General features: G+C 45.7%; 5 protein-coding genes across 9 annotated transcripts; all 5 read right to left on the reverse strand.

Moving 5' to 3' along the window:
* Window positions 1–37: 37 nt before the first annotated feature.
* LOC120958953 (uncharacterized) lies at window positions 38–1781 on the reverse strand. Its single transcript, XM_040382047.2, has 3 exons — window positions 1691–1781; window positions 356–1618; window positions 38–280 (listed from the first exon to the last, which is right to left on the reverse strand). Exons 1-3 carry the CDS (start codon window positions 1733–1735, stop codon window positions 80–82), a joined length of 1509 nt encoding a protein of 502 aa, XP_040237981.2. The 5' UTR covers window positions 1736–1781; the 3' UTR covers window positions 38–79.
* Window positions 1782–1879: 98 nt separating this feature from the next.
* LOC125907555 (uncharacterized) lies at window positions 1880–4182 on the reverse strand. Its single transcript, XM_049610637.1, has 2 exons — window positions 2331–4182; window positions 1880–2252 (listed from the first exon to the last, which is right to left on the reverse strand). The coding sequence occupies exons 1-2, from the start codon at window positions 3423–3425 to the stop codon at window positions 2055–2057; spliced, it is 1293 nt and encodes a 430-aa protein (XP_049466594.1). The 5' UTR covers window positions 3426–4182; the 3' UTR covers window positions 1880–2054.
* A 1164-nt stretch (window positions 4183–5346) lies between these two features.
* On the reverse strand, window positions 5347–7327 carry LOC120958956 (uncharacterized). Its single transcript, XM_040382051.2, has 3 exons — window positions 7120–7327; window positions 5819–7051; window positions 5347–5707 (listed from the first exon to the last, which is right to left on the reverse strand). The coding sequence occupies exons 1-3, from the start codon at window positions 7165–7167 to the stop codon at window positions 5504–5506; spliced, it is 1485 nt and encodes a 494-aa protein (XP_040237985.2). The 5' UTR covers window positions 7168–7327; the 3' UTR covers window positions 5347–5503.
* A 4720-nt stretch (window positions 7328–12047) lies between these two features.
* On the reverse strand, window positions 12048–24171 carry LOC120958954 (uncharacterized). Of its 5 annotated transcripts, XM_049610635.1 has the most exons (4): window positions 23742–23851; window positions 22385–23647; window positions 17972–18215; window positions 12048–12090 (listed from the first exon to the last, which is right to left on the reverse strand). In XM_049610635.1, exons 1-3 carry the CDS (start codon window positions 23784–23786, stop codon window positions 18018–18020), a joined length of 1506 nt encoding a protein of 501 aa, XP_049466592.1. In that variant the 5' UTR covers window positions 23787–23851; the 3' UTR covers window positions 12048–12090; window positions 17972–18017. The 5 variants fall into 5 exon arrangements, with proteins under 5 accessions (XP_049466592.1, XP_049466593.1, XP_049466591.1 ...); XM_049610636.1 differs by lacking the exons at window positions 12048–12090; window positions 22385–23647 and adding an exon at window positions 18273–19535 and having other exon boundaries at window positions 17900–18215; window positions 23742–24171; XM_049610634.1 differs by lacking the exon at window positions 12048–12090 and having other exon boundaries at window positions 17900–18215.
* LOC120958959 (uncharacterized) lies at window positions 12137–13857 on the reverse strand. Its single transcript, XM_040382054.2, has 3 exons — window positions 13759–13857; window positions 12411–13664; window positions 12137–12334 (listed from the first exon to the last, which is right to left on the reverse strand). Exons 1-3 carry the CDS (start codon window positions 13801–13803, stop codon window positions 12137–12139), a joined length of 1497 nt encoding a protein of 498 aa, XP_040237988.2. The 5' UTR covers window positions 13804–13857.
* Window positions 24172–25952: the final 1781 nt, after the last annotated feature.

A 25952-nucleotide genomic window follows, 5' to 3' on the forward strand; every position in this document is an offset into this window, starting at 1 on the left:
AACCACTGGCAAATAATTAGGCTACAGCTCAATGATGTACATTTTTTCCTCCCGATAGTTCTGTTTATTCGGCAACTGTTCAGACTTTCGGTCCCTTAGTTTCGCACAGCTTAATGTCCTTCACGTACGTTTCGGACGAGGCGACAAAGCCGCACTTTCCGCTGGCAATGCACGCCGCCGCACGATTGTAGCTGGCCGTCGTCTGGGCGGTCAGCAGTCGCTGCACGTCGTCCACCTTCAGCTTCAGGGTTGCCACCAGCTCGCTATAGTCCGGTCCGATCTGTGTGGAAGAAGAAAACCACAGTATAGTTTACCTTCTCAAGCGAACGATTCATTCCCAAACACCCCATTTTACCGAAGCTATACACTCCGATCCATCAGGGATCCGGTTAAAGCAGGCAATCAGATGGGTGGCCAGATCCTCCACGCCGTACACGATCTGCGCGACCAGTCGCTCGACAAGCGTAGCGACCTTCGCCAGCCGTTCGGCCTCGATCTGGTAGCACATCAGGAAGCGGTTGGCATTGACGGACACCAGGCCGAGCAGCCGGGGCGAGTACTTGCTGAAGCAGTACTCGGCCCACGGGCCGGACGCGATCAGCACCTCCAGCACGGCCTTGGTCGGCGTGCAAAGCTTGTCGTTGTAGAACCGGTCGAGATAGTCGTCCAGTGTGACGATGTTCTTCAGGTAGTTGGTATATATGGTGTCAACCTGTGGCTGGATGGTGAGCCGGTTCGCTTGCCCGAACAAGGCGGCATACGCGTTGAGCACGGGCTTCAGCGAGTCGTCGTACGAGTCCAACGCTTGCAGGTTGAACTTGATGTACGCGATGCTGCTAATCTGCTTTTCGTACGACTTTTTGAACGGCGCCACGATCGACTCGGCCACCGTCAGCGAGCTCGCCTCCATCTCCTTCCGGATCGAGTCGTAGTGCCGGATCGTCTCCAGCACCTTCTCGTCGACACCGTCCATAAAGTCGAGCAGGAACGCGTCGGCCGTACTGAGATGGCCAAGCGTCAGCTCGATAATGTACGTCACGAGCGGCAGGCGCGACTTGAGGTCCTGCAGCGCGCGCAACAGCTCGTACACCACCTTGGGCGAGACGTAGCGCCGCAGCACCGTGTCCGGAATGGTGCTGGAGCCGGTCGCAGCCACCGCCGCGGTCACACCCGCCTGCATCAGCCCGAGCTGGGCGGTGAGGCGGACGAGCGTGGCGTTCAGCTCGCGCGACGCATCGGTCAGCATGTCGCCGATGTACTTGCCGACCAGCTGCTCGATCACGGCCGTTTGGGGGGTGAGGCCGGTTTGGAGCAGCGTTTGCAGTTTCACGATCGCCACAGTGACATTGTTGTACACTTGCGGCAGGGAGCCATTGCTGGGAGCGAGCACTTCCAGGCTGTCCGTCAGCTTCAGGCCGGTCGTGGAGATGTTGTTGCCGATTATCGTTAGCTGTGTGTTGAGCGTCTTCAGCACGGTGTAGTGGGATTTTAGCGTGATCGTCTTGAAATCGATCTGATCGAACGATTCGCCCGTCTCGTTCGCTACCGTGCCGGCTTGAATACTTCCGGCGATATTTCCTATGACGCCGAAATCGGGCCTTGGCTCGCCGGAAACATCCTACCAGTTGGGAAGGGGAAAGTCGTATCGAATGAATGCGCTTGAAAGAGAGGGGCTGGCGCCCAAACTTACCCGTCCGAGCAGAGCGAGGATGAACGCGCCGTAAAATAGTTTCATCGTTTATTCCCTGACAGCACGAGAATAGCACTGAGCCGAGATCGGGCTGCCGAGTGTCGCGCCCTGTACCAGAAGGTAAACACTCCAGCCAGCTTGTATGAGTGTACAGATTTTCAACCGTCCCAGCTGTGCACACAGTGCGGTTTCGGGGTAACGGATCTTAATGCAAAGAGCTGGAGAATGATCGGATTGTACAATGGATTCTCAATGTATTGCAACACAACTTTCGGATGAAGGAAAACAGTAACCGGTCATCATAAATTGACCAAAAACAAACTCCATTTTTCATGATGCATGATGCTCTGTCGCTGCATGCACTTTATTGATTACGTGGCGTCTGGCAAAGTTTCACTAGCTTTTCCCATTTATCAACGTCGTTAAGCGTCGTCTGTTCGCCGGAGGATAGGCACGCACCGAGTCTGGCCGAGCTGACGGCAAACTCTTCGGCGATGAGCCTACCCCCATCGTCTAGCATCTTGGATAGTGTAAGCAGTACCGCTGTGTACAGATTTGCTTGCTGGAAAGAAAGAAAGAAATAGAGGAGATGCTCCAATGCAAGTACCGATTCAAACGCTGACCGCCTTGTTATACTAACCTGCTCGACGCAAGACACACCGCCGCCCGGTACAAGATTCACACAGACCGACAGATTGTCCACCAGTTCCTCCACATCGTACAGCACCACATCCACCACGTGGCGCAGGAACTCGACCATCGTTTTAAGCCGATCCTGTTCCGCCTCGTAGCACTTGCTCGCTGCGTTAAGGTGCAACGCGTACAGGCTGTAGGCGCGCCAGGCAAACCAATTGAAGCAGTACTCGTTCTGGGGACCGAACGCAATCAACGTCAGTACCATCGTGCGTAGCAGCTGCGCCGTGGCCGAACGTACGAAGAGTCCGGCCGCAGTGGTCGAGACCGCGACTGCATCCACCCGGTACTGGTCGAAGGCTTGCACGAATACATCCGTTCGGGCGGCGATAGCGGACGGTCCAAGCTCGGCCAGGATACCGTCGAGCGGTTGCTGCAGTGCGGTGGCATAGCTGGAGATAGCCGACAGCTGTGGCATTAGCGGTTGTAGCGCCTCGTGCTGCTCCAGCAGGCTACAGCCGAACGTGTCGCTTATGTACTGCACCGCGTCTTCTTTCAGTTTGTTCGTTTCTATGCTAAAATTGGCGAGCGTGTTGCGCATGGATGTGTCGAACGCGTTCAACTCTTTGGCGACATCTACCATGAACTCGTCCGCTTCCAGCAGGTACATCAGGGTGGTCCGCACCATGTACCGTACGGCGTGAATGCACGGCCGCAACGCAATCAGTGCCTGCGTGACGTCGCTCTGCGTTCGGGCGGGCACGTTCTGGCGGGATTTGCGAATATCGCGCTCCAGCGCCTCCAGGCTGAGGCGCAGCTGGTTGAGTGCGCCTTGCATCTCACGAAACGCGTCGTTAAACTTTTGCACCAGCGTCGACGGCGGTGGCACTACCCTGCCGATGTTGGCCAGCTCGGTCGCAAAGCCGGTCTTGGTTAGCTGTTGCAATGCGTCGATCCCTTGGTACGCGGGCATGAAGGCGTTCGCGTTCCCCATTGTGCCGGTGCTGGTCGCGAGTGTGACTAGCAGTTGCATTAGCGCGATACCACCGTCACGGAACCGCTGGCCGATCGAAACGACGGCCGCCTGTACCTGGGTCAGCATCGCCGTGCCCGACACGAGCCGAACGCTCACGTTGGCAACGCTGACAAACTCGCTGGTCAGCAGCGACGCCTCCAGTATGACCTCGTTCCTTACCGGATTGATCGTAACGGGCACACCAAAGTCCGGGTTCGGTATCGCTCCAGCGTGCTGCAATACAGAGTGGTACAGAGCGTCATTCACGGTAGCAGCAGCAAACCAGCTCGAATTACCTGCACCATCACCAAACAAAATACCAACGGTACGAGGAGTACCGGCCAACGGTGGAGCACTTGCATGGTCGCTGTGGTTCACTGAGGTACTAGTAATAGAGGGTGTGCACGGATCGGCCTCCAAAAACTATTTCCACCGCACAGTGATGGTGGTATCTCTATAAATCAAATTTCTGAAGCGAATACATCTTTCTTTGGTTGTTCGTTGCATCATCCGGCATCTTGTGGGCACCAGCTATCTAAACGATGCTGTGCAACTATCGGGGAATGGGTTCATTTCATCACAAAACAAAACAAAACGAAAGAAAAAAAGAAAGAGAGAGAGAGGAAGAGACAGTGAGAATACATATTTCTCGGCAGTTGATATTGAGGCGTGCATTGCATTGCAACGAAAGGTACTTAATTAAATAGAACGTTACCATATATTGGAGATTCTTGACAAACGCACGAGAACAGGCCTGTAGATAGTTGTTCTTTTATTTACTGACTGGGCAACCGTGTATTTGATCTATTTTCGAATAGTTACACTAATGCATGGTAACCCCGAACGGTCGAATGGATGGTGGCGCAGACTGCTGCAAGCCTGAAAGCTGATCGTTTCCATCATGAGTCGCTGATTCATGTTGGTTAGTTATTACAAAAAGTGTTAACAGCAAATGTATCAAACGCTCAAAAGCTTTAGAAAAGAGCATATACACAGGTACAAGGAAAAAGCTGAAAAGTGGGTTCCTAATAATGAAAGAAGATTTTGTAAAAAAAAAACTGCCTGTCGCCTAAACCTTAACAATCGCTCTTCAAACTATGGTCGGCTAAATGGCGGTTCGTGATGACTTTGCAAAAGGTTAAAAAGTATAGTTTATAGTTTGCACTATTTTAATCTAACGTGTAGACGCAGAACAAGCTTCAATATTATATAAATGTAAACATTTCTTAAATTCAGTTAGTATTTTTATACCAAGTAGAGCTGTAACGTTCACTTTTTAGCTAAAGATCGCAGCCGATGAAAGGCCTCAGAAGGGATACACAACAATTGATGAAATGGAAAAGGAAATGAGGTCACCAAGCAATCATGACTGACATCAAATCATGGAATAAGGATTAGCAATGGGTGCGGTCCCGTGGTATAGTCGTCAACTCGACTGACTCAATAACATGCCCGTCATGGGTTCAAGCCTAGAATGGACCGTCCCCCCGTAGCAAGGACTTACTTATCCGGCTGCGTGGTAATGAATAAAGTCGCGAAAGCCTGTATAGGCCGGCGGGGGGCATGTTCTCGTAGGACGTTACGCCAAATAGAAGAAGAAGAAGGATGGATTAGTGAACTGTGAGATTTTTTAAATGTTCAATTGACAAATGGTGATGGAAAATGATGATCTGATGATGATGTTTGACAATGATTCTTGGACAGTTTGATTATGCGTTCTTGATCGCTTGATTATGGATGCAATCATTTGAGGATTTCAGTGATTTTAAAAATGTTCAGAGAGACTTAAAATAAAGCTGTGCTATGTTCCTCAATACAGACACGCCGTGCTTCAAGTGTGAGTCTCTTGAAAGCCAGTCGAAATAATTTCGTTGAAACAGAAACAGAAAACACAAACAAAGCTGGCACCCAGCAGCTGAACCAACAGCCGGCGGTCTGGAAGTAAGTGGACGTTTTCAGGCCAACGATAGTTTCTTTCCCGTTTCTTGAAGCAAGTGTAGCAAGTTGGTTATTTCTAATTTAGAATGCTTTTTTTCTGAGATTTTACCCGTGGCGTGTAACAATGGGCCTATAACTTACTTAAAAGCCCTTCTGACAGTATTTCTACCTTATGAACAGTTCCTTGTGGGCAGTAGGGCATCAGTCAGTCGGCTGTTAGCTTGCAATTACACATACGGGCCCATTTTTGCACATTGGTCCATTTCTGGAATCATATTGTTGATGGCAATCACCAGCATATATTTGGAGGTGCTGAAACAGGCGCTGAGACGGTTCAGGCCGGCCACCGTCTCGTATTTGACGATGTTTCGCATAGTGTTCTGGTGCCGCCTCGCCACTATGTTGACGTTTTTGAATAAGGTTTCGACCTCCTAGAATAGAGCAGAGAGAAAAAAAGCAGGAAAATGGCAAATATATGCCCTACAGTTAGCGATAACTCCAAGGGAATGAAAACCTTAAGCCTATATAGTAGAACGACATACATTAGTGTTGCATACTAGCGGTGAGCGGGAGCAAAGCGTAACCTGTGCCAGTACATCTTCGATGTCGAACAGCAGCGTTTTGGCCATGGCGAGCAGCACCTGTTGCAGCTTCAGCAAGCGCGTGATCTCCTGATCCACGCAGCGGCTTACCTCGCGCGACTGTTGATCGAACAGGGCGAATGAGCGCGGACTGTACTTGTTGTAACAGTAGTCTGCGTACGGTCCGTTCGAGATCAGCACCTTCACCAGCCGCACCAGATGGCCGCATGCATTGGTACTGTAGAAGGCGCCCAGCCCGTCGGAAACCAGCGGGATCGCTTGCTTGTATGTTTCGTAGTACTGCTTAATATCGGCTATCGTAGAATTAAGATCCGTCGTGTACGTTACCGTGTACTCGTTCATCTGGTTCTGAATCAACGGTATGCTCGACAGATTGACGCCGGAAAAGTTGAAGTTGGTCTTATACACCGGATCGATGATGGCGGTAATTTCGCTAGTGTCGTCACTGTACTGCTGCACCTCCGTTTCGAGATTTTCCAACCCCTTGCTAACATCGTCGAACGTTTGAGAGGCGGCCGAGCCCGATGCGATAATGTAGTCATCCGCCGTCTTCAGATTCTCGATCGAGTTGGCAATAATGTACGTCACCAGCGGGATGCCAGCCTTGAGCGTAATCACACTCTTCGAGATCTGGTTCGTCAGGTTGGTCGGCACGTACTGGCGCAAAACTGCTTTCGGTATTTCGTTGGAAGCGGCAGCTTTCACCGCTAGCTTCAGCTTCGCTTTCAACGAGTCCATCAGCACGGCGAGCCGGATCAACTCACTGTTCACCTCCTGCAATCCGTCGTCCAGCATGGTGCTGATTGATTTGTCGAGCTTTGTGTCCAGCTCGTTCAGATAACCGGTCAGTCCTTGGGTAATCAGGTAAAAGAATTCACCGCTTGCGTTGTTGAATTGACCAAACGCACTGTCCAATGTACCGTTGCTGAGAGCGAGCGTATCGATCGAATTGGACACAGCCAGGGCACTCTGGGTGAAGTTGTCCGCAATAGCGATCAGCTGCGTCTTGATTATCTCCAGCAGCGGGTAGCCAGATACGAGCTGCACATCCAGGGAGATGTTCACCTTCGCGATCAGCGCACCGCTCTCCTTGGCGTTAGTGGAAACGTCACCACTGCCGTACACGGGGGCGTAAACTCCAAAATCGGGACGAGGTATAGCCACGACCAAGTGCTGAAAAAACAAAAGAAACCGAACTGGATGTAGTTTGTCGCACTCGTCGCGTGCGTATATAAGCAAACCTGTATGGTGCAAAGCACCAGCACGAGCGCAACACTAAACGTGCTCATCGCAAACTCCTGTATCCTCAAGCGTTTTCAATCCACGACTGTTGCGCGGCTCCACCGTTACTGTTCGTTTTTAGGAAAAACCAAGCAGATTATTTTTTCGTTCTGCCCGTAGTATGCCTGTGGTTGTTTTTCGACGATCATTCAGTTCAACACTGGTTGCTTTTTTTCCTGTCCGCGAGCGTGTGCAGACCAGTGAAGTATTTTCATCGCCACCATCATCCCCATCTATGTAAACATGCGCTTGTGCTAACACGTCACAGCTCATCCAGAGGCAAAATGTAGAGCGTGGGTAAGCAATTGCAAAAAAATTGAGACCAACTGTAGAAATGGTTCTAGTTCTTCCTGGCGTACCAATGATACTAATGGCGATCGTGGCGATGGTTTCAAAATTGTTTGCATGTTAAATTATACCAACTTTCGATGATTTAAATAAGTTTAGCGTTAGAAAAACTTTGGATAAGTGTAGCTCTTCCTAAATGTAGTTCCAAAGACAAATCACTCACTTTTATTGATTCCGATAGTCGGATCCTCAGCGTCGTTTGCAATGTTCTTGCATCACCATCATCGTATGCGTATATCATCCAGTCATCTTCCTGGTCCTCCATAAATATGTCCATCTTTCCAGAAATGATTCTTTGGATTTAGATATTGTATCATCATCAAATTAATGATTCTTTTTTACGTAACATGTGATGCTTACTATGTTACGCATGTCTTACAAATTACGAACAAAATCGGTATCGTATGCAGGAGTTTCGGCTACATTTTCGTTGACTCCATAACATTACGACCAATGATCAACTCTGACGAAAGCAGGGCTATCCGCATTAACTCCATCTTTAGTTTGTTTGAATCGAATTGAGTTTGAAAGAGAATTGGATTGGTTTTACACCTGTTTCTAGCGTTATAGTTAACTCTCGTGCCATTTGCGTGTAGAGTCCCGTGTCGCCACCTGCGAAACGCATGTGTGCCACCATCATCAAAAGTGTGCTTTTACAATGGAATACGTGCCACTGCGGTCTTTGCTCCATGGGCTCGCATGGGTTAAATCCTCGCAAAAACCGGCCCCCTAGCAATGACGGACTATTCGGTTGCATGGTACATACAAAGTACCAAAATCCGTTTCCCCATATAACTAATCGTAACGCTTGATTTAACCCCCTCTCACTCCTACAAGCGCTACGTAATTGAGATCATCAATATTGCGACAACATACGATCAAGAATCGGGTTTGGAACATGCATGCCAATTCCATCGCGAAAGAATACGTCGAATCATTTAATTGGCAGGACAAGTTGCAAATACACTCCCGGCGAGTGTTAGTTGAAGCACAACTTCGAATAGCCAGCGTTGGGAATTCGCGATCGTTTGAAGCGGATTGCAAACGGTTTTGCCAAAGGTGGTGATCACATTGGAGATCAGCGAATATATGTTATCTTTGAAGTTACCAGTTAAAATGGCACAGATGAAGGGTAACGAAATAAAATTCATAATATACGTACTTAAAAGTGCACACCAAAGCTTCTATATTGCCAAGTCGATTGACCCCTAATAATCAATATTAAAAGATTTTAATGATTGGAAAGATTGGCGAATGTTGGCAAAATAATTGGTCATAACTGGAAAGGAGACAGTAGAGTGAAAAAGTAAAGGCCGGGGGAAAGTGAAAAAGGTGGAGGGAGTGAAAAAGTAAGGCCCCATCTGGCGGCGACTGACCGAAGCATGTTGCCAAACAATTTGTAGCCGCTTCAAAAAATAGGTTATTTTTCATATTTTTTTCACTTAAACTGGGCTGGAAAATCTTTGCAATTGATAGATAATGTTGATATTGTGGAAGTATTTCAGCCATTTTTTTAAAGAAAATCTGGCGCGACCATTCCCTCGATGATGAAAAAAGCTTCCACCAGCCGCCGCCAGATGCGCTAGTGAAAATCGAAATTACACTAGCGAGTACGGACAATGTCCTCTGGCCTTAACGCTCTATAGAGTAAGTGTACCCATTGTGGCTATAGTACCAATGATGGCTATAACGAACACTATTTTCGCCCCAGAACAGTCTATTAGCATTCTGAAACCACGGAAGGATTTTTCTTTTCAATTATGAACATTCAGCCATACCGGCGAACTCGTTCGTTCCTGGGAACGTTCGCCGCGACGCTCATTTTCACTCATTTCATAGCCCTCTAGATCAAAAATTAGAAAACCATATAGATTTTGTACTGGCCAACCTAGTGGTACAACCCTGTCCACTCATGAGCGACAAATGTTTCTCGTCGAACGAGTTCGCCGGTACGGCTGATTTTAACGTGTTTGTGCTTCATTAGTTCCGTTATGGCCACCTCCGTTTGTTAAATATCAACCTTTTGAAATGTGTTGCCAAGATGTTTGTGCATCTCTTACCATTTTGCTAAGAGCAGGACTGCAGCATATTAGTGATTTTGAAGTAACTAATTCAACCGTACCGGCGAACTCGTTCGACGAGAAACATTCGTCGCTCATGAGTGGGCAGGGTTGTACCACTAGATTGGACAGAACAAAATCTATACGGGTTTCCCAGGAACGAACGAGTTCGCCGGTACGGCTGATCATTTTACCGAAAATGTGTGTTTTTTTTCGTAGGTCCGTAATTTAGCGCGTGGCCACGGAGCTGACAAAATGTTGAAAAATTTTTGAACTTTGTCAAAATTGCTTGTCAACTGCAAAAAAGAGTTTTTTCTCGTGGCCGCACCAAAAACATACACAAGAACGACAAAAAGCTCCAACATCTAAAAATCATCGATATTTTGTTTAAGAAGCACGAAATAGGTACATAAATCAATTAGAATCATGGATTTTAGCACTATTATCGTAGCAATGGGTCACAACTGCGCCAAATAGTTGTTTGTTTACGCTTTTTGCGGACGTCAATTTTTTTCACTTTTAGTCAACTTTTGTCAACTTTTTTTCCTGGCTGCTCCAGGTTGCAAAATTTTGACAAAAGCTGAAAAAAGTGACAAACAAACTGAACATCGTGTAAACTCGCCTTAAGTGCGAAACGATAAGCGCAAACGATAAGATGCAGGCAGATAAGGATGAGAGCGATAATTATCAAAAGAGAGAGAGAGATAGGGATTAGATGAGCGACAGTGAGTGAGGACGGACGTATGCAAGCGAATAAAGTACCGTTACAATCGGTATACCAAAGATCGCAGTATACCATGAATGTTTTGTTGACAACTGTCGTTTTGGGCGTAGTGCGTAGGTTGCAAATGAACAAATCGGGTTTTACGTTGTTATTTTTGCAATCTAAAGCGTGAATATGTGTTTTAAGCATCATTTCTTTGTAAAGTGTTATAAAATTGAATCAGTTTCATCAAAATAATGCAGTCTCGAATGATTTTCATACGAAGAAATTGATATCTGAAGCCGCACGTGTCGCCTTATTGCCAAATACGCTCTTGTTCTTCCCTGATCGATAGTTAGGGCTAGTCTTGGCCAGAAGATGTAAAAGCTCCAAGCTTTTCAGCTTTTCAGCCAGCGTGTCAGAATTCTGCAGGAAGTTAATTGCGAAGGCATTCATCGTATTCTTGTATGTACCAACATTACGCAAAAACTCTAAGAAGATTATCTAGCGAGTTGCCCATGACGTACATAATGACATGATACTTGTACGGTTTTGGCCGGAATGTACATCCAAATGATAGCCCAGAGGATATGTGCATGCAATCAACAGGCAAAGATACTCTCAGAAGCCTACCTTTGCGGCGGAGAGGATTGTCAAAGCAGTACAGAAGCCCTCATGTTGCACATTTTATTTAGAGTAATATAGTACCGAAGCATGGGCCGGTCTAGTGGTACAGTCGTCAACTCGAACGACTTAACAACATGCCCGTCATGGGTTCAAGCCCCAAATAGTCCGTGTCCCCATACGTAGGATTGACTATCCTGGTATGGTAACAATAAGTCACAGAAAGCCAAGCTCACTTCCTCAGTGGGTACAGGCAGGCCTTGACCAGCAACGGTTGTTTTGCCAAAAAAAAAGAAGAAGAAGTATAGTCCCGAAGAGGGCAGACATTACGTAACAAAAGCAAATGATTTTATGTCAATTAAAAGCACCCAGTCAGACAGCCTTCTGTTAATTTACCCATTTGAGCAGTTTTGTGTCTGTCATAACAGTAATTTAAGAGCAATTTAGCGGTACGAAGTGTTGTCGTTTGTTGCAGTAAAAAGATATAAATAATAACACAAAAAGTATTGTCTTAATGATCTTTTAGTGGAAGAAGACGTCGGTGGTGTGTTCAAAACTGTTAAATGTAAAAAACAGTCGAGAAATTGCGTTTGTTAGTGCTATTTGTGCATCACCTTCTCCGGGTGAAGCGGCTGTTCAAGTCGAGTTTACTAAAAAAAAATACATTGTAATCCTGTGTATAAGTTAAGGAAAAGATTGAATATAACCATTTCACAGTAATATAATAAATTTCGTGTTATTTATTAACAATTTGGCCGAAAAAAATAAAAATAAAATACAGGAAGGAATAGGATCTGTCAAAACTGCTCGAATGGGTAAATTAACGACTGCTAATTTACCATTAAATTACTCTTAAATTACCAGTAATTTAGCGGTAAGATAGGGGTAAATTAAGTCCGATTTGTCTGACTGGGCACTACTCCAATTAAACTCCTCCGGAAACGACACATTTTAAATGAAGGTAGTCGTATCGGTGCCACCCGCGTGCAAAGCGCCGCTAGCTATACTTCTTGAACACCGAGACTTTCCACGGTACGACGAACCATGAAGATTGAGGATTGATTGGAATAACAGAGCATTAGCTTACCCACCTCTACTGGAACACATACAATAAGTCCATGTCATCCGTATCGAAACGCGTCGAGGCAATTGGTTGGGCGCACGTTACCTTTCAACTATATTTGCACTGATTGAACCTTCATAGTTTATGTTTAAAGTGTAGTTTTTGGAGAAGCAATGCTATCATTGAGGTCCGACATCCAGACACGTCGTAGCCTCGTTAGAAATGTCTGTCGCACTCACAGCTGTCACTGAGAGCGATGAGTAGAGACAGGCACCGAGACGGTTGTAGCTGGCTTTGGTTTCAGCATTCACCAGATTGATGGCCGTCGTTGTATGGGCTGTGACTTTCGTGGCCAGCACTGCATAGTACGGAGCGATCTGAAACGAGTGAGTTGTGTCAGTTGAGTTGAGTGGATTTCAGGCGCATTGTGATAGAACAGCTTCTGCAACTTACCTTTGTGTAGCATGCACCCTCGGCAGTCGGGTCGATGATTGCGAGGCACACCTGCAGGTTGCTGAAGAGATCGGCAGTGTTGTAGGAAATCTGGGTGGCAATGCGCAGAAGAATCGTTGAGAGGTTCATCAGGCGGGCCAACTCCTTCTCGAAGCACACGTCGAACGCGTCGATGGTGAGTTGAACTTGCGAGAAAACACGGGGCGAGTACTTGCTGAAGCAGAAGTCCGAATAGCCAGCGTTGGCAATCTGCACCTTTGAAACTGTTTGAAGCGAGTTGCACAGGCTTGAGGAAAGACTGGTTGTAAGGTTGGTGATCAGGTTCGGTACGTTCGTTGAGTAATTGTTAAATGTGGTGTTGATAGCACTAGCGGTTGGCTTGACAGAGTTTATGGCATTGCCTAAGCTTTCGATGTGCAGATTCGGGTACCCAGTATTATTATTCAAATTACTCTGGATGCTGCTAATGATCGACGAGACAGTTCCACCGACATTGGTCACAAACTGTGTATAAACGATGTCTGATTCCACGCCAAGGTTCGATTGGAATGCTTGGTATGAGGTTTGGTAAAGACTAACACTTCGCACAACCTCATCCTTCAGCGCGATGATGAACAGATCCACCAAATGCAGATTATCCAGCGAGCTGTCGATGACGTACGTGATGAGCGGAATGCGAGCACGCAAGTTGCGGATCGCTGTGATCACGTTGTTGACGGTTTTGGCCGGAATGTTCGCCCGAATGATGGCAGACGGGATGGGGTTGGTGGTACCTGCTGCTTTCCTGGCCTTACCCACATCCGATTTAAGTTGATCGACTGCTTTAATCAGCTCGGCCAGCGTCAGTTTCGTGTTCTTGAATGCATCGGCAAACTGCTTCACAATGTAGCCCGTACCCGCTGTGTTGTTGATATTGGCGATCGTGGTGTTCAATCCTCCACTAATCAATGCGTCGAATTGAATAATTGAGGTATTAATAGCAGCGTACGTTGTCTCGATCGTATTAGAATTATCAGTGGACAGATTGGTCAGCTGCGAGGCCAGGGGGGCAGCGACTCGGACGATCTCATCACCAATGAATTGCAGAGAGGTGCTGAGGTTCGACAGCACTGTGTAACCGGAGGTGAGATTCACGGTTCCTTTACCAGCGTCTGCAATGTCCACGCCGAGATCGATCGCAGCTGTTTTCACCGTAGCCGAGCCCGACACTACCCCATTGATGGCAAAGTCTGGCCGCGGGTACGCCAGAATGCTCTGAAAAGAGACGCGTTGGAAGGAAGATACGTGTGAGTGGCTGTGGGTGCGTGTATATCACCGCGGACCCAGTGGCCTGCCAGTGGTAGCCTACCTGGACGGCGCAGAGAATCGTCAAAGCAAAGCAGAACGCCCTCATGTTGCAGATTTGCTGCTACGTTTGATCGATTTCGATCATGGCGTGGTCCATTTATAGTCGTAGACAAACCCTGCTACCATCACAGGCCACGAACCATGAATAATTCAGCCATAGATATGTGTGTGCATATGTGTATGTTTGTGGTAAAATATCACCTGAACAAACAGAACTGTGTTACTAGTTGAAGAGTTTGTGCAGATTTTTCGAACCATCCATTGGGGATGGTTTGGGATTCAAGCTTATCAAGCTCATTCGCACTCATTGGTCGTCAGTCTTGCTCGTTGGCAACATCTGTCTGTGCGTCCGGCACTGCGATGCTATTAGCTCTGTTCTGTTTTGTGTTATATTTCTTCAAGAGACTAAGCTTCACGGTACCAATGGCCAGCATACCTATCACGGTAGGCACTAAAAGGGCATATTTTTGGTGAAATTCTAAACAATATGGATCCTCTGTGGTTTGGTCTATGACAAGAGTGCATATCTAGAAGTTAGACTAAGCTGCCGCAGAGCAAGCGTGTCAGATGCAAACGGGAAAAATGGAAATGTGGGACTTGACTCATGCGTTCAAAATTGTTGTATTTATCCTTTTGACCATTCATCCGATAAATTCATTCATGTATTGATTTATTTATTTATTTATTTATTTATTTATTATTCAATTTATTTATTTACCGAACTCATTATTAGTGGTTTAGGAAACATGCAAAATATCTAAACAAATATGTTGTTGCTAACTATTGATCATTCGTTGGCCTAAAGAAGGTTATATAAAGCTGAAAGGAGATTTTTAAATGCATCCATTGTTAATGTCGTCTACAAACCACTTACTGCTTAGGTTCATTTTAGCCAGTAAGTCGTCTTTTATGGTTGATATTCAAATGATCATAGTGTCTAAGAATCATATCTGAAGTATTTGTACTTCATCTCGATAACGCACTATGAGAGTTTTGCCGATGCACTGGTCTTATTTGGAACATGTACTCATTAGAAAGGTTTATATCAAGTTTGAGGTCCATAAATTACTACAGGCCGGTCCATCCAGTGTACTTTAACTAATTTTCAGCTAGGGTAGCTTGCAGTATTATTTATCAACTCATACAAATTTCTTATCAACCCTAGCTTTTTATATACCAATCTCCATAGACATTTGTATCCTTCATTGCTACTAAAATAAGAGCTAAGAACCCACCTGTAGTCAAACCCGCATGAAAACCAAACCACCAAACAACTCTACGGCTAGTACCGACGTGAGTTTATAACTAGTTGCTCAAAAGATTGTATTTTGATATTGATGATCAATGTGATTAATGTGAAGTATCCACTGGCTAGGCTTAGCAGTATATTCGTAATGTTAAGTTTATTCGTTCTACCCATGGTGGATATAAAGAGTAACGGAGTTAGGGCAACAGACTTCACAAACTTCCAGGAAACTGTGCATATCCACAAAACACACACAAAATATGAAGCGATCCGTATGCCCAGAAAAGCATCCTAACGGTAGCGAAGTATACGTCGGTATCTGGGTTTGTAGTGAGACTACAATGGAAAGAATGTTCCCCTGTACTACGGTATCGTATACCCGTTGGAAGTGACTAGCGATTTAGCCATGTCAGCACGATGTGAATGAGCAGAATGAATGCACATGTACTTGCCAGAGGTTTCGTTGGGTAAAACAAATAAATCTAAATTCTTTGAAAACTTGCCGTTGACACAGGCACCAAATGGATCCCATATGGGTCATTTCTTAGAACATGTACGGATTGGTGAACAGCTCCAGCTTCCGATTATTCAATATTTGTACAATGGAACCCTGTTTGTACAGGATGTAAATCCCGTTTGCCTGCAATATGGTCACCAGGCGTTGTTAAATTTCTGGGAACGGAGTCTGCTCTGTGCACGGGCCACCAGATAAAGTAAATACAGTAATCGTATGAATTTGGAAACCGGTCATGCCTGAGCAATGCTCGCTTTAATCGAATGGTCGATCAATCGATCTGTGACTGTGAACATGGAAAGTAGGATAAAGTGGTGCCAGTGGCCTATCATAATTCCAGTAAAAGTGTGTACCGTGTTGAAATCGAATAATCTCACCAATGATAAGATGTATTATTCGTCCTGTGCAGCAAATGCCCGGCCACCGTATCGGATGCCGTGGGATGGGGATCGATGCAGTTAAATGAAGGTAGGTGTGAGAATTAAGCGGGAATGTGCAAATACTATATTTTGAGCAAAAGCTGAGTCGAATTGATTCGATAATCATTCAGGAACTGCATTGCATTAGGATCTTTCCACATCGACCTGATGCTATGAAATAGGCCTTCATAGGGTTATACGCACTACTTAAAGAAAAAAAAATCAATAAAATCTGCTAGCTAGAAAACCGTATTGTTGATTTTATCAATTAATATGGTTCTTTAAGGTGCAATGTAGTAATCTGTTAGGGGCCATCCCCTCGTAGCAAGGACTGATTATCGCGATGCGTGGTAGTGAATAAAGTCACGCCTTAGTCAAGCCTTTATAGGCTGGCATGTCCTAGTAGGACGCTTACGTCAAATAGAAGAAGATATCATTTGCTAAACAAATCAATTTTGGAACGATTTGTATTTGGTTTAAGCTAAATGCTCCTGTGCGTGGGGTAAAATGCAACGGGACAAAGTCCAAAGGTTACCGTGAACCTAAACATACCGTCAAATAGCGTCGGGCAGTAAAATGTGAAGCCGCATTCGATTACAATCGAATTCATCGACTATTGATCGCCCACCGTACAGGCTCACGTTGCATACATATATACATATACAGGTATCCCCCGAGATACGACTGTATTTGGGACCGAAAAACTGCCCCAAAGCAAGGCGTAAGTCGAAAAAGCCGTATATCGAATATCTATGAATATAAAGTTTATAACCGAAGTTGAAGAGTTGAAATCTATGATATCGTGTATTTTATTTAAAATAATGTTCGATAATGTAATAATTATATTCCAAAAGCCGTACACAATATAGATATTCAAGATCGGGTAGTTTTCGGAAATGTGTGTATAACGGTCAGCCTAGAAATTCAAAAAAAAAAAAAATACATCAATTTCTTGTCAATTACAACTTTTAACTGTCAAAATCAAATTCGTCATATCTGCGAATCATCGTAACACGAGAGGGTCGTAACTCGGGGCACGCCTGTACAGTGAAATCTCTAGCAGTTGTAGTCTCTCCAAGATTAATTGTTTCTTTAAGATGAACATTTTGACGGTTCCGTCATATTCGATACATTTTATGTCTCTTCAATCTTAATGTCTTCATTAACCGAATAGTTCTTCTCGTCAAAGTCGAAATCCCTCCTCTCCTTTCCTCTATCAACTTGTATGTTCCTTCCCGTTTTGTTGCGATATCGGCCTCCACTATCCGTGCCCAGACGAATCGGCATGAGTGATCCGTTATTAGCATTAGTATCCGTAACATTACTGAATCCTAAAACTTTTTCAATCTATTTCTACATTTCATCAGAGTCATTCAGATCTAGTGACTCCGATCACTCGCTAGTTCTAGCTGACTATCTCTCTTTCAACTCTTCTTGAAAGCGGCTTTGGGGACGTGAGCCAATTTTTAACCCAAAGCGGCTGTGAAATGAGTGCAAATGAGTTGAGATTGAGTGTCGCGGCGATCGGATTCCATGCTCTGGCCGATTATGTAATGTAATCATAGTTTAAGTTAGATTATAAACAACTTTGTCTAGCCAATAGGCAGACAAATTTACCAAATGAAATGAAATGAAAGGAAATGTAATTCTCCAAGCTGCGTACGCGATACAACAACTCAAATTCTCTAACCGTACACAGGGTGAAATATATTTCACAGGTAAAATATCTTACAGGTTTAGCTACAGGGTTGGAAGCACTCAAAAAGAGGATCTTTTTTTGCGGAACCTTCTCAAATTAGAAGACCAAAAATTAGCTAAATGCTTGACATTGAAGCTCGTGAATTCAAGCATTCACACTGAGACTTATTTCCTGTATGCGTAAAATGTTTCAATACTGTTGATTATGGCTTCTTTTTCTCGTCTTTTCGGCGTAAAATTGTCACGAAATGTCTAAACGCACGGCTACTGCACCAGTGTGATTTATTTGTTTTTGTTTACTTACGTCATCATTGCACTATATTTCCAATGATTGAACCTTCGTATTGTATGTTTAGAGTGTAGTGTTTAGAGAAGAAATGCTATCATTGAGGTCCGACATCCAGACACTTCGAAGCCTCCGCAGAAATCTCTTCCGCACTCACAGCCGTCACTGAGAGCGATGAGTAGAGACAGGCACCGAGACGGTTGAGGCTGGCCCTGGTTTCGGCATCCACCAGCTTGGTGGCCGTCGTTGTATGGGCTGTGACTTTCGCGGCCAGCACTGCATAGTACGGAGCGATCTGAAACGAATTGTGTCAGTTGGGTTGAGTGGATTTCAGGCGCATTGTGAAACTTACCTTTGTGTAGCATGCACCCTCGGCAGTCGGGTCGGCGATTCTAAGGCACACCTGCAGATTACTGAGAAGATCGGCAGTGTTGAACGAAAGTTGCTTGAGCATGCGCTCGATAATCGTTGAGAGGTTCATCAGGCGAAGCAACTCCTTCTCGAAGCACACGTCGAACGCGTCGATGGTGAGTGCAGCTTGCGACAACACAATCGACGAGTACTTGCTGAAGCAGAAGTCCGAATAGCCAGCGTTCGCAATCTGCACCTGCAATACCGTTCGAAGCGAGGGGCAGAGGCTTAAGGCGAGCTCGGTGGTACGGTTGCCGATCAGCGTCGGCACCTTCCCAGAGTACGCAGCGAATGATGTGTTCGTTTTATCAGCTTCAGTAGCAATCGCCTCGTAGGCAACATACAGGTTATTGAGCTTCGGTGCCAGATTGTCCGTGTACTGTTGGTTAGCTTCTAGCTCGTTTTGAATGCTAATGTTGAAATTGATGGTGCACCCGGGACCGGTTGCTAATATTGAATAAACTTTGCTTTGTTCCACTCCGAGGTTGATTTGGAACGCTTGGTATGACAGTGGATATCTATCGGCATTACGCACAATTTCATCCTTCAACGAGAATATGAATCGGTCCGCAAACTTAAGATTTTCAAGCGAGCTGTCGATGACGAACGTCATGGTCGAGACGCGATCACGCAAGATGCGGATCTGTGCGATCACTGCGTTAACGGTTGTGGCCGGAACGTACGTTAGAATGATGACAGGCGGTATGGGATTGGCTGTACCGGCCATGCTCTTTGCCTTAGTCACATTCAATCTAAGCTGCTCGAGTGCCATCCTCAGCTCGCCCAGCGTGGTTTTCGTATTGTTGAACGTATCGTGAAACTGCTTCGCAATGTAGGTGTAATTACCCGTGGCTGTGGTGATATTGGCGATCGTGCCGTTTAATCCTCCACTCATCAATGCTTCGAATTGGAGAATAGTGGTATTAATAGCACCGTACACTGTGTCGATCGGACCAACATTATCAGTGGACAGATTGGTCAGTTGTGGGACCAGGGGGCCAGCGACTCGGACGATCTCATCACCGATGAATTGTAGAGCCGTTCTGAGAGTCGTTAGCTCTGTGTATCCGGAGGTGAGCTCCACGGTACCATTACCAGCGTTAATGATCTTCGCACCAAGCTCGTTCGCAGCTGTTCTCACCGTAACCGAGGTTGCCACTGGCCCATTGATGGCAAAGTCTGGCCGCGGGTACGCCAGAATGCTCTGAAAAGAGACGCGTTGGAAGGATGATGCGTGTGAGTGTTTTGACATGTATGCGTGTATATTACCACTAACGAAAGGTCGCTGTATCTTACCTGGACGGCGCAGAGAATCGTCAAAGCAAAGCAGAACGTCCTCATGTTGCTGATTTGCTGCTACTTTTGATCGATTTCGAAGATGGCATTCTCTATTTATAGTCGTCGGCAAATACAGACCAAATGGTAGCGCCATGCGTTTTTGCCATGGGTGGTGTTTTGGGAGCAATGTTTATGCCGTCATAAAACTCTCCGTATTGGCATTCCCGTGAGCCATCACCTGATCAAACATAACGCCGTGTTTGGAACAGAATCTGCGATTTTTCTCTCTCTTCTTTGTAGGAAACCATCGTGAAAACACGGGTTAAAACAAGCGCATTCTACCCAAAAAGCTTTGTAAAGTGATTCAACATCTAAATGTTGTGTATCTGCGGCGTACAGTGTTGGTTTACAGAAAAAATGGTCCTCTCCAACTAGAGCAAATCTTAGCTGAAGAAAACTACATTACAATAAGTTTTTCAGTGTATTTTTCTATTTTCTATTCTGTGATAAAAACGGTGTACTATTTCCATTTGCATTTATCATGTATGTAGATATATGCCTCTTAACCACTATGGAAACACAACAAACATCATTTGACAAGTGTTTCCTACAACTGAGTCGAACATAGGAGAGTAATTTTTCTGTGAATATATTCAATACCGACTGCTCAGCAGTGCTTTTAACGCACAATACAGGTCATATAATGGAATAGTTCAACCGGTTAAGAGAATGTTTCAATCGGGTAGTGGAAACGCACAAGCATTCTGTGGAGGTTTGCAATCATACAATGGAGTGTTGCAACCGAGTTGTGGAATTTTGCAAGCACACTGATAGCAGGATCCTGCCTTGGGAGGATCAATAAGACACTGAAAACCAAGCCCAGTCTACTAGTGGGTACAGGCAGGCCTTGACCGACAACGGTCGTTGAAGCCAAAAGAAAAATATCAGTAACTGCAGCATATGCACTTGAGGCCAGGTCCCGTAATACAGTCGTCAACACATACAAACATGCCAGGCCTGGGTTCAAACTTCATATGGACCGCGCTCCCCCTCGTAGCAGGGCTGTGACTATCCAGCTGCGTGGTATTCGAAAAGTAGTCTCTCAGGCCGCTGCCACATAGACCAGAAAAAAGCTCCGTAAGACCGTGTAAAACTTAGTATAAATTTGGGTTAAATTGTTGGTTTACATTGCAAAAACGAACTAACAGCAGTAACTTCGTTTGGATTTCGCTCGCCTACGGATGCACCGATATGGGTCGACCGAAAAAAAAAAGAGCGTTACTTTGCGCTTTGTATTTAAGCCGTCGTTTTTTTCCCCGTTGCACTGCGGCCTTTAAAGCCTGTACAGGGGCGGCATGACCGCGTAGACCGTTATTGCCAATCTGAATATGAAGAACATCAGCAACACCAATCTAAGCGCGACGGCCTACCGAGATGTCAAATTGTTTGATTTTGGACAGAATTTGTTAAGGAGGTTAAAAGCTCGATGCAAAGCCCGTTGCTAGGTTGCCATTTTCAGCTCGCTTGGACAGTTTCATGAAAAAGTGTTTACAAACAAACGGCTAATAGTTAACGAGGAAAAGTGGTAGCAACGACCATAAACAATGTTTAATTTAACTGTTAAAATTGTCCCATGGCTTTCTGTCAATTTGTTCTAAACGTTTAGTTAGTCAATTTGTTCTAAACGTCAGTTTCTGGCATTAGGCGAGCCACGCTTCTTGCGTCTGGCATGGCACAACATGGAGGACAGGATGGCACCTCTATAGTGCACATCAATAGTCAAACCTCAATAGCTTTGACAGAAAGAAACATCGGTCATATGCATAGGAGATTGATGTCTTGAACCTTGGAAGCAGACCCATTGCGATTTGTGTTAGTTTAGATCGAAATCAATCAAACCAATCAATACCGATTCGGTACAAATTCACACAGTCGGTACGTATTCATATTCCAACGACAAGTTCACTAGCTTTGCAGAACATACAAGATTGAGGTAAAAGAGAGACGTGCAAGGTAGGATCAACTTGCCTATCACAACCTGCCAACAGCAACGTGCAAAGGACAATGTGACCCACTCCAACGCTGACGCAGTGTTCGCTTGGTGTTTTGCAGGCTGTGTAAATCATGGGGTTCTGTCACACCTGTAGTTTGGTTCTCAGAACAGTTTTTTTTTCTTTCGCAAATTACAAGTATTCGTCGTGCACTGGTTTTAGCAGGTAATAGTACTAACAGGCATTAGCATCATACACGTCATGCAGTACACCCCGAAGCAAGGCAATCGGTAGAAAGATCAAGCCACCAAACCAGACTAAAGTTAAGTCCCTGTCTGAAATGACAACGACATGACCATTCTACCCTAGAATCTGTTACTAGTCACATGTCATCCGTATCGAAATGCATTAAAGCAATTGGTTGGGCGCACGTTACCTTTCAACTATATTTGCACTGATTGAACCATCGTATTGTATGTTTAGAGTGTAGTGTTTAGAGAAGAAATGCTATCATTGAGGTCCGACATCCAGACAGCTCGCAGCCTCGTTAGAAATGTCTGTCGCACTCGCGGTCGTCACTGAGAGCGATGAGTAGAGACAGGCACCGAGACGGTTGTAGCTGGCTTTGGTTTCAGCATTCACCAGATTGATGGCCGTCGCTGTATGAGCTGTGACTTTCGTGGCCAGCACTGCATAGTACGGAGCGATCTGAAACGAGTGAGTTGTGTCAGTTGGGTTGAGTGGATTTGAGGCGCATTGTGATAAATCAGCTGCTGCAACTTACCGTCGTGAAGCATGCACCCTCGGCAGTCGGGTCGACGATTGCGAGGCACACATTCAGGTTGCTGAGAAGATCGGCAGTGTTGTAGGAAATCTGGGTGGCAATTCGCTGGACCACCGGCGAAAGGTTCATCAGGCGGGCCAACTCCTTCTCGAAGCACACGTCGAACGCGTCGATGGTGAGTTGAACTTGCGAGAACACACGCGGCGAGTACTTGCTGAAGCAGAAGTCCGAATAGCCAGCGTTGGCAATCTGCACCTTGGAAACCATTTTAAGCGGATTGCACAGGCTGGTGGCGAGCTCGTTCGAGAGGTTGCCGATCAGGTTCGGTACGTTCGTTGAGTAATTGTTAAATGCAGTGGCAATCTTGCCAGCTTCTGTGTCGATCGACCCGTAGGCGGTAGCCAAGCTATTGATGTTCGTTTGCAGACCCGAGGTGTACGCTGTATTATTTTGCAGATCAGTGTTGATGCCGGAAATGATCGCGGAGACATTTGAACCGTAACCGGTGATGAACTGCGTATTGACGCTGGCTGATTCCACGCCCAGGTTCGATTGGAATGCTTGGTACGACAGTGGATATCTAGCGGCACCATCCACAACTTCCTTCTGCAACGCGATAATGAACAGATCCACCAAATGCAGATTATCCAGCGAGCTGTCAATGACGTACGTGATGAGCGGAACGCGGGCACGCAAGTTGCGGATCGCTGTGATCACGTTGTTGACGGTTTTGGCCGGAATGTTCGCCCGAATGATGGCAGACGGGATGGGGTTGGTGGTACCTGCTGCTTTCCTGGCCTTACCCACATCCGATTTAAGTTGATCGACTGCCTTAATCAGCTCGGCCAGCGTCAGTTTCGTGTTCTTGAACGCATCGGCAAACTGCTTCACAATGTAGTCCGTACCCGCTGTGTTGTTGATATCGGTGATCGTGGTGTTTAATCCTCCACTAATCAATGCGTCGAATTGAATAATTGAGGTATTAATAGCAGCGTACGTTGTCTCGATCTGATTAGAATTATCAGTGGACAGATTGGTCAGCTGCGAGGCCAGGGGGGCAGCGACTCGGACGATCTCATCGCCGATGAATTGCAGAGAGGTGCTGAGGTTCGACAGCACTGTGTAACCGGAGGTGAGATTCACGGTTCCTTTACCAGCGTCTGCGATGTCCTGGCTGAGTCCGACCGCAGCTGTTTTCACCGTAGCCGAGCCCGACACTACTCCATTGATGGCAAAGTCTGGCCGCGGGTACGCCAGAATGCTCTGAAAAGAGACGCGTTGGAAGGAAGATACGTGTGAGTGGCTGTGAGTGCGTGTATATCACCGCGGACCCAGTGGTCTGCCAGTGGTAGCCTACCTGGACGGCGCAGAGAATCGTCAAAGCAAAGCAGAACGCCCTCATGTTGCAGATTTGCTGCTACGTTTGATCGATTTCGATGATGGCGTGGTCCATTTATAGTCCATCCCACACGCCTGGTACTGTGCAGATTCAGCTGTGCTGGAGGGGGCGGGGGTGCCAAGCGTATCCTGAGGCAAACTCAATATCTTAGACCTTCATGCGAATCTACTCGATGGTGAGGATGATGGAAGGCAACGGAAATGACAGGGGTCGCCCGCTACAGATATCTAGTGGATCACCTGATCAAACATGAACCATACCGCTGGAACGGGGTGTGCAGATTCTCGTTCAATTTTGGGCCCGTCTCATATTGCCAGTTTTTAGTCGGCATCTTCGGTGTGGTAGTAGATGCGTCTGTTTCTCTACCACTACATAGAAGAAGACGAACCTCACACACTTCAAATGGATGGAGGGTGGCAGGGTAGTCGTAGTGTAAACGAACGAACGATGTTTTAAGGTTCTTTGGACCGGTAAAATTATTTGGAGGTAAAACATATTAAAAGATATAATTATACAGCACCTTTGCTACATGACACAAACATTATCTACGAAAATTGTTGGTGAATGGCTTCTTATTCTTCTACTACTTGGCGTAACGTTCTCCGTGGACATGCCGGCCTATAAAGGCTTTCGAAGACTTATTCAGAACAATGCAGCCGGATAGTTAGTCCATGGTACGGGGGTACGGTCCATTCTAGACTTGAACCCACGACGAGCATGTTTTTACAGTCGTGCCAGCAAAGCCAATAGGAAAGTATGGCTAACTGCGATCGAATGACGAACTGAGAACGTTATGCCACATAAACACGGTCATTCTGGTTTGGTTAAATATCTACAAATCTACAAATCAGCCCAAATCAAAGTAGCTCTTGCCTTTGCTTCTCAAACTTTGGGACGTGTGGGGTTTTTTTTTACCGCAAGGCCAGACGAGGTGAAATATACAGCGAAATTAACTATTTGACAGGTGAAATATCTGTCAAATAACGCATCACAGCAACCAGCTGATGTGCAATGTAAACAAATAACGTGTACAAAATCGCAACTAAATCGATTAAAAATATCGATTTCAAGTATTTCGTTAATTTTCAGTCAACATTTCATCATTTCTTCCCATATGTGAATGTTCCACTTAAGAAGATACTCTTTTTAAGTGATTTTTGAAAACGGATGTTGTATCTCCCCCAACCCTTTAGCTTTACCTGTCAAATATTTCGCTCGTCAAATAGTTCATTTCGCTGTATATTTCACCTCGTCTGGCCGCACGGTTAGAGATCCATTACACCTTTGGTATACATCCAGAGAGGACATAATTTCACAACTTTATTTTGTTATTTTTCGTTTTACAAAAAAAAACAACCCGAAAAAAAAAACATTTTATTTTGTTAGCAATTTATTGAGTAATTGTTATACATAAATACAGAAAAGATTTGTTTGAGCCAAGGTGTGCAGAGGTCTAACGTTGGGACATTATACACTGACCCACATAATAGTATAACATCAATTTTAGAGAACGAAACCACATCGCTTATCATACATACAGCGTGTAATGTACATACATGTACAGCAATAGTCTCTACGCCGACTGCCGGTGTTGTCTGGCGGTTCAACACTTGTGCAAATGCAAAACTCTGGGTTTCAGTTAGATGCTGGACTGTGGAAAGGTACCGTTCCCGATACGAATTTAGTCGCGTTTTACGAGCTTCGGAATGAGAAAGTGCCAACTACACGTCTTGCTGGATATGTTAACGTCGATCGTACAGTTGGACGGCATTGCCGTAGCATCATCTTTCCATGACTGGCGGCATATTGATAGCTTCTTAAGAAACCATGTCAATCCCGTTGGGATTTTTGACCGTCTGTAGCACGTTGCTTTGCATAATTCTGTGTGCAGGTTGGAGCTTAGGTCCAGTTGTTAGCTAAATATATTCTGTGTTACTGCAGCAGTTCCGCCGTCTGCTCACTCTGAGGTCATTGAGAACTCTGCAGTTACACTATTAGCGACTATAAGCTGACTGAGCGACTAGCAATAGATTCCGGATACAAAAATAGTAGGCCATCTGTCCCGACTAACAATAGTAGCCAACTGTTCCGGTTCTTCGACATTGGACTACTGATAGTCTTTTCAAGAGGGATGTCCTATAGCGAATACTCTCTAAGCGCGGTTTGAAT

The sequence above is a fragment of the Anopheles coluzzii genome, chromosome 3, assembly GCF_943734685.1.
Source record: "Anopheles coluzzii chromosome 3, AcolN3, whole genome shotgun sequence".
In the NCBI taxonomy this organism is placed as follows: Eukaryota; Metazoa; Arthropoda; class Insecta; order Diptera; family Culicidae; genus Anopheles; species Anopheles coluzzii.

Excerpts from the sequence above, each read along its gene's own strand:
- LOC120958953 (XM_040382047.2), bottom strand. The coding sequence starts at position 1,735 with ATGAAACTATTTTACGGCGCGTTCATCCTCGCTCTGCTCGGACGG. Across the intron at positions 1,619-1,690 it reads TCCTCGCTCTGCTCGGACGG|GATGTTTCCGGCGAGCCAAG; the intron begins GTAAGTTTGGGC and ends CCCAACTGGTAG. Across the intron at positions 281-355 it reads GATCGGAGTGTATAGCTTCG|ATCGGACCGGACTATAGCGA; the intron begins GTAAAATGGGGT and ends TCTTCCACACAG.
- LOC125907555 (XM_049610637.1), bottom strand. The coding sequence starts at position 3,425 with ATGCTGACCCAGGTACAGGCGGCCGTCGTTTCGATCGGCCAGCGGTTC. Across the intron at positions 2,253-2,330 it reads GTGTGTCTTGCGTCGAGCAG|CAAGCAAATCTGTACACAGC; the intron begins GTTAGTATAACA and ends CTTTCTTTCCAG.
- LOC120958956 (XM_040382051.2), bottom strand. The coding sequence starts at position 7,167 with ATGAGCACGTTTAGTGTTGCGCTCGTGCTGGTGCTTTGCACCATACAG. Across the intron at positions 7,052-7,119 it reads TGGTGCTTTGCACCATACAG|CACTTGGTCGTGGCTATACC; the intron begins GTTTGCTTATAT and ends TTGTTTTTTCAG. Across the intron at positions 5,708-5,818 it reads CGCTAGTATGCAACACTAAT|GAGGTCGAAACCTTATTCAA; the intron begins GTATGTCGTTCT and ends GCTCTATTCTAG.
- LOC120958959 (XM_040382054.2), bottom strand. The coding sequence starts at position 13,803 with ATGAGGGCGTTCTGCTTTGCTTTGACGATTCTCTGCGCCGTCCAG. Across the intron at positions 13,665-13,758 it reads CGATTCTCTGCGCCGTCCAG|AGCATTCTGGCGTACCCGCG; the intron begins GTAGGCTACCAC and ends GTCTCTTTTCAG. Across the intron at positions 12,335-12,410 it reads AGGGTGCATGCTACACAAAG|ATCGCTCCGTACTATGCAGT; the intron begins GTAAGTTGCAGA and ends CACTCGTTTCAG.
- LOC120958954 (XM_049610635.1), bottom strand. The coding sequence starts at position 23,786 with ATGAGGGCGTTCTGCTTTGCTTTGACGATTCTCTGCGCCGTCCAG. Across the intron at positions 23,648-23,741 it reads CGATTCTCTGCGCCGTCCAG|AGCATTCTGGCGTACCCGCG; the intron begins GTAGGCTACCAC and ends GTCTCTTTTCAG. Across the intron at positions 18,216-22,384 it reads AGGGTGCATGCTTCACGACG|ATCGCTCCGTACTATGCAGT; the intron begins GTAAGTTGCAGC and ends AATTCGTTTCAG.